Consider the following 6,815-nt stretch of genomic DNA (forward strand, 5'->3'; position numbering starts at 1 on the left):
CAACAGCCCTTCTGCACAGCCATCCGTGGTCTGAACTCCACAGGGCTCCCAGGAAAGGGCCGGAGGACTTGGAGATCACGGGGGACATATGGATCTGCCATGAAAAGCTTCCGGCAACCCTAGTCTCAATTTAGCCTCTCAGAATGGTTCGTCAGGTTTTTTGCTTAGAAAATGCAAGAATCAATCGATCCTCCAATGACTGACAAGCCAGGACGGACTTAAGGAGCTGGGAACCTGAATGCCAGCTGCTTTTCAATTGTGACTAAACTCACAAGGAAGAGGAACTAAGGAGTTACTGAAAAGGATGTAGAACAATGGTTCTCAAACTGGTGCAAGAATCACCTCTGGTTCTTATCCTTATAGTACAATGAGCACGTGCAGCCATTTTAAAAAGGTAGACCTAGAGCAGTGGTTCTCAACCTTCCTAATGCCTGACCCTTTAATACAGTTCCTCATGTTGTGGGGACCCCCAATTTCATTGTTACAAATTGAACATAATTAAAGCATAGTAATTAATCACAAAAACAATATGGAATTATATGTGTGTTTTCCGAAGGTCTTAGGCGACCCCTGTGAAAGGGTCGTTCGACCCCCAAAGGGGTTGTGATCCATAGGTTGAGAACCGCTGACCTATGGTTTAGGTGGACAAAAGCAACACTCTAAGGACATTCACAGGTTATATGTGTTACCATGAAGGTAAAAAAAAAAAGTTTGGGTGAGTTTTATGCTCACCCGTATTTGAAAGGATATACAAGACTCTGGAAAATGGTTGTCTTCTCAGAGAGAAACTGGGAAACTGGGGAGTGAAAGCCACTTTTGCATCTTTTGAACTGTGTGCCATTTGTAGTACCTATTTTATCATGTTTAAAATATATTTTTATTGATTTCAGAGAGGGAGAGGAACATCAATGAATCATGGATTGGCTGCCTCCTGCATGCCCCCTACCGGGGATCAAGCCTGCGACCCAGGCATGTGCCCTTGACCAAAATCAAACCCGGGACCCTTCAGTCCACAGGCTGACATTCTATCCACTGAGCAAAATCCGGCCAGGGCTGTAGTACCTATTTTAAAAATCAATTACCAAATGCAATGTGGTACCCTAAAACGGAAAAAGGGCTTTGGTGGAAAACTGGCGAATCAGAATATCCTGTAGTTTATGTACCAAGATGAATCCTCGTGTTAACAAGCGGACCAAACGCAGCTTGGGTGGTGGTGGTTTCCTGGTTCATAATTCCGTCCTCCCCACGTCTCCCACCATTAGAATGTGCTCAGAAAATTCCCAACCTCTGGCGTTTTCTTCCTGTTCCCTGTGCCTGGATGTCCCTTTCTCTCCTCTTATACTCATTCTTTAAGGCCAGGGTCACCATTCACTTGCTCTGAATGCTCCTTGGCTCTCCCCCAGTCCTCTAAAACACGGCATCTAGATGGTGAGTTTCTGTTGTCTTACATTCACCCCTGGTCCCCGAGGAGGCACTCTGATGAAGGTTAGAGCGCAGGAAAGCTTGTAGGGATTAAGGCCTGGGGAAGGGAGAAGCGGGCTGTCATGCGGTCCTAACAGATGCCTCAGCGGACCCACAGGGAGCTCTGAAGCTGAGATGCCCTTCAAAGTTGCCCCAAGTAGCAGTGAGGGGAATGGCCGTGGACCCCAGCCCACTTAGCCCTGGAGATGGGCACCTGTGAAAGGGGGTGTGACCTGGGCTAAGGCAGCTCTTAAGCTGAGACGTTTTTTCAGAGAGGGGACCAGCTGGGGCCCACCGGCAGCAGTACTTCCAGCATGTCCTTCCCTTCTGAAGGGGTGGTCCCCCACCTCACCACTTATTCCCACTGCAAGGACTACAGTGAACGTACTCTGGCTTCTGAAGGCAGGAGCTGGACCACAGCAGGTGCCCTTCCCCTCACTCCCAGCGCAGCACGCAGATAAAGCTTCCCTGGTTAGAGGTTACTGCGAGCATCAAAAACCACATGCAATTCGTTTTCCAGTTGGTGACGAGGACAAGGAGGAAGATTTCACTCTAAAAGAAGGTCTTTTGTCTTTTCAAGCAAGTGATACTTTTATTAACATGGTAACTTTTTTAAACACATGGTAGGGCTGTGACCTCAAATACTTGTCAGGTCTGTTGCTCCGATGAACTTCCAGCTGGACAACTAGGAACCTTAGATACCCAGTCCCTGTCGGATTGAGGGTCCAATGAAGACAGTCCTTGCTTTCCTTCCCCAGCCCCTCGAAGGCAAATCTCTCATTCATTTTATCCCCTGAAACGCATCAGGGCCTCACATCAACTTGTACAGAATACCTAGACCTCGTCCCCATCTAGGTTCCACGTCCCATAAAGCTCAGTTAGGTTGTCCAAACAAACTGACCAGACAGGTTACATCGGATAGTGTGCCACATAAAATTTAAATTTTGAACAAAATACATCTCTCCTCCTTTGGTCTCACACAGAAAGAAATTCAAGTCCCAAAATACAGGCAATGCCATCTGCCGCCTTCGGATTCACCAGTCCCAGCCAGATCAGCCCCGCCGGGGCCGGTGGAAGTCTGGTCCCTTCCTCAGCGTCTTCAGCTGCTGCTGCACGGAGTCCTCTCCCCGCAGCCAGCAGCCCTCGGTCCTGCAGAGCTGGAGACCTCCAACTCCGGGTCTGGCGTCCCACACAGACCCCAGGTCCCAGGGAGCTATCGGGTCGCACAAGGAAAAAGCAAACTCAGAAATAACCAAAGCCCAGGACCAATGCGACGGCTGCAGGAGCTCACAATCTAGGCCCACTTCCGTGTCGGAGCATTTCCCAACTCAAAGGTACCTCCCCAAACAAAGACACCGCACAGGCAAAACTCATATTGAGGTCATCCACCGCAGACCACAGCGGAAACGTAGTGTAAGTGAGGACAGAGTGCAGACGGAGGAAAGAGGGGGGGACAAAAGGCTCTCTGGTTTCAGCTTCTCCGGGGCGTCGGCCAATCGCCACCAGTCGACCGGAATCCACTGGCTGGAAACCTGAAGTGCAAAGGCGAGAAGCCCGTGGTTAACAGGTTAAACCTACGGGGAAAACAGCCCCAACTCCCCGCGCCCCCCCGCCCGCCCCCCAGATGGGCAGCCCCGCCGGGCGCCCCTCCCCGGAAGCCACCTGCCTCGGCCCCGTCTCGTGGCCAAAGCCCGGAGCCGCCCACGGCGCGCGGCCTTCCCCCGAGAACCGCACCCCCACGCCCGGTGCCGGCGGCCTGCGTCCGGGTTTGCGCCCTTGGCGACCGTCAGGCTCATTTCCCCACAATTACTCCACTGGCCGCGCGACCCCAGGGCCCAGCCAAACACACGCCACGCCAAGCACGGGCGATGTGTTTCCTGGTTACCAGCGTAAAATAAATAAATAAATTAAATAAGCTAAAAAAATAAAACTTAAAGGGCAGCGAGGACGCCTCCGACCGTGAAAACGGGGCTCGCTGCTCTCCCCTCCCCCGCCCGCGGGGACGACGGTCCCTCCCGCCCCGGGGGTCCCCGAGCGCGCGGCGGCCCCGGCGCCGCCTCACCGCCGGCCGCTTCAGGACGACTCGCTCTTCTCTATCCGCCGCACCAGCGCCACCAGCATCTCGGCCATCTTCGCGACCTCCTGGGCCTTCTCCTCGGCCTGGTCGCCGCGCCGCGCCCCGCGGCCCTCGGCGCCGGCGCCCGGGCCCTGCAGGTGGTTGAGCGCGCTCTGCTCCGAGGCCTCCACCTGCGTCTGGATCTGCACGAGCATGTGGTCCATCTCCCACAGCTTGCTCCGGCTGCGCAGGTAGGCGCGCCCGTGCTCGCGCGTCAGCGCCGCGATGTCCTCGCGCATCTCGTGGATGACGGGCAGCAGGAACTGCTCGAAGTCCTCCTCGGGCTCCAGCACCTCCACCTCCTCCGGCTCCGCCAGCTCGACGATGTCCAGGGGCCGCATCCTCCTCGCTCCTCCGGGGACCGCAGGGTCGGCGTCGGCTGCGGAGAGAAAACGGAGACTCGCTACGCTTAGCCACAGAGCCCCAGAACCGCCTCGCAAACTTTTACCCGGGTCCAACTTTCCGCCGCCGAGAAGCCACGGAAAGGGGCGACTTACGCGCAGAGCAGCCGCGAACAAAATGGAGGCCCGGCCGTCAACCAGCTCCCTGCGCGTTGCGGCCCCGTTCACGACACCGCCGGGCCTCTTTACGGTCGCGCCGCTGGGGGAGCGAGGGGCGGGCGCGCGCGCGTCGACGGAGGGAGACGCAGCCGGCTCGGCCGCGGGCGCGCGCGCGTGGGCATGTGCACGAGCGCCCGAGCGCGCTCCCGTTCCTCTTTCCGCTTACCCCGTGCCCCACCTCTATGCTCCCCCGGCTTTGGGGTGAGGTCTTCCGGTGCACCCTTTCCTCCTAGATTGCTTCAAGCGCGGAATCGACACTTTTTAAAAATATATATAGTCAGAACCGGTTTGGCTCAGTGGATGGAGCATCGGCCTGCGGACTCAAGGGTCCCGGGTTCGATTCCGGTCAAGGGCATGTACCTTGGTTGCGGGCACATCCCCAGTGGGGGGCGTGCAAGAGGCAGCTGATCAATGTTTCTCTCTCATCATTGATGTTTCTATCTCTCTCTCCCTCTCCCTTCCACTCTGTAAAAAATCAATAAAATATATTTTTAAAAAATAAAATAAAATAAAAAATAAAAAAATATATATATTTTATCTATTTTTTACAGAGAGGGAGGGAGAGGGATAGAGAGTTAGAAACATCCATCAGCCGCCTCCTGCACACTCCCCACTGGGGACGTGCCCGCAACCAAGGCACACCCCCTTGACCGGAATAGAACCCTGGACCCTTCAGTCCGCAGGCCGACCCTCTATCCACTGAGCAAAACCCGCAAGGGCTTGACGCATTTTTTAAAAATATATTTTTATTGATTTCAGAGAAGAAGGGAGAGGGAGAGAGAGAAACATCAATGATGGAGAGAATCATTGATCAGCTGCCTCCTGCACCCTTCCACAGGGGACCGGCACCCCGGCACTCCCCCCAGCCCCCCAGGGACCAAGCCCACAACCCTGGTATGTGTCCTTTGCCTGAATCAAACCGGGTCCCTCCAGTCCGTAGACAGATGCTCTATCCACTGAGCCAAACCAGCTAACAGAATGTACACATTTTTTTTTTTTTTTTTTTTTTTTTTTTTTTTTTTAAATATGTTTTATTGATTTTCTACAGAGAGGAAAGGAGAGAGATAGAGAGTTAGAAACATCGATGAGAGAGAAACATCGACCAGCTGCCTCCTGCACATCTCCCACTGGGGATGTGCTCGCAACCCAGGTACATGCCCTTGACCAGAATCGAACCTGGGACCCTTCAGTCCGCAGGCCGACGCTCTATCCACTGAGCCAAACCGGTTTCGGCGTGAATGTACACATTTTTAAGATGTGAACGCTATCAATCCAGACCAGCGGTTCTCAACCTGTGGGTCGGGACCCCTGTGGCGGTCGAACGACCCATTCACAGGGGTCGCCTAAGACCATCAGAAAACACATATATAATTACATATTATTTTTATGATGAATCACTATGCTTTAATTATGTTCAATTTGTAACAATGAAATTGGGGGTCACCACAACATGAGGAACTGTACTAAAGGGTCGCAGCATTAGGGAGGTTGAGAACCATTGATCTAGATGGAAAGAGGGAAATGCTACACAACAGTGTACTTAAAGGCTGTGACACCCCCAGCTTAACCAATTGGCCCTTCCTTTTAAGAATCAGAGCTCCAGTGTCTGCTGCGTGTCTGCGTGGGTGCCAGGGTGACAGTGGCAGAGCTTGGCACACGGGAGTAAATCTGCCTTTACCTCACTCTTCTTTCTCCTTAGAGGACATACCCATGGCCACCAGCCACGTGATAAACGCTCAACATCTCTCATCATCAAAGCACTGCTAGTTAACACTACAATGAGGGATCCCTCTCACCTGTCAGAATGGCTACCACCAGTCGCTCAACAAACAACAGTGCTGGTGAGGACGGGGAGAAAAGGGAACGGGGCCCTGGTGTCTGCTGGTGGGAATGCAGACGGTGCGGCCACTGTATGGCGTCTCCACGAAAAGTTGAAAATGGAACTGCCTTCTGCTCCACCGATCCCACTCTGGGAACACTGTCCCTGCAGGAACCCACAACGTGAGTTCAAAAGGATACGCACCCCCTGTGTTCATTGCAGCGTATGTACAATAGCCAAGATCTGGGAGCAGCCCCGAGGCCCATCACAGAGGAGTGGATAAGGAGCTGTGGGACGTCTGCACAGTGGAACACCACCGGCCCTAAAACAGAAGGAAATCTCTGTGACAGCACGGATGGGCCTGGAGAGCATTATGCTAAGTAAGCCAGACGGAGAAAGACAGGTGTCACATGATCTCACTCCTGAGGACGCTAGTGAACAAAATAAACTGATGAACAAACTAAAAACAGACCACCCTGGCTGGGTGGCTCCACAGGAGCATCGTCCCACACACCAAAGGCTTCAGGTTGGATACCAGTTGGAGTGATCAGTGTTTCTCTCACATCAGTGTTTCTCCTCTCCCCGCCCCCACCACCCCTTCTTCTCTAAAGTCAATGAACATATCCTCAGGGGAAGATTTTTTTTGATAGAGCCCTGGGCAGTGTAGGTCAGTGGTTAGAATGTAACCCCACACACCAAAGGGTTACGGGTTCGATTCCCACTCAAGGGCATGTACCTGGGCTTCAGGTTCCATCCCCACCCTGGTAGGGGAGCATTCAGGAGGCAACCCATCAATGTGTCTCTCTCACATCAATGTTTCTCTCTCTGTGTCTCTCTCCCCTCCCTCCCACTCTCTCTA

General features: G+C 53.4%; 1 protein-coding gene across 1 annotated transcript; it reads right to left on the reverse strand.

Annotated features, from left to right (window-relative positions):
• Positions 1 to 2,026: 2,026 nt before the first annotated feature.
• On the reverse strand, positions 2,027 to 4,145 carry MRFAP1 (Morf4 family associated protein 1). Its single transcript, XM_070399654.1, has 3 exons — positions 4,075 to 4,145; positions 3,524 to 3,956; positions 2,027 to 2,993 (listed from the first exon to the last, which is right to left on the reverse strand). The coding sequence occupies exon 2, from the start codon at positions 3,916 to 3,918 to the stop codon at positions 3,535 to 3,537; it is 384 nt and encodes a 127-aa protein (XP_070255755.1). The 5' UTR covers positions 3,919 to 3,956; positions 4,075 to 4,145; the 3' UTR covers positions 2,027 to 2,993; positions 3,524 to 3,534.
• Between the last annotated feature and the right edge of the window lie 2,670 nt (positions 4,146 to 6,815).

Source organism: Myotis yumanensis, unplaced genomic scaffold (genome assembly GCF_028538775.1).
Source record: "Myotis yumanensis isolate MYYU_CA2020_CCGP unplaced genomic scaffold, mMyoYum1.0.hap1 SCAF_1, whole genome shotgun sequence".
In the NCBI taxonomy this organism is placed as follows: Eukaryota; Metazoa; Chordata; class Mammalia; order Chiroptera; family Vespertilionidae; genus Myotis; species Myotis yumanensis.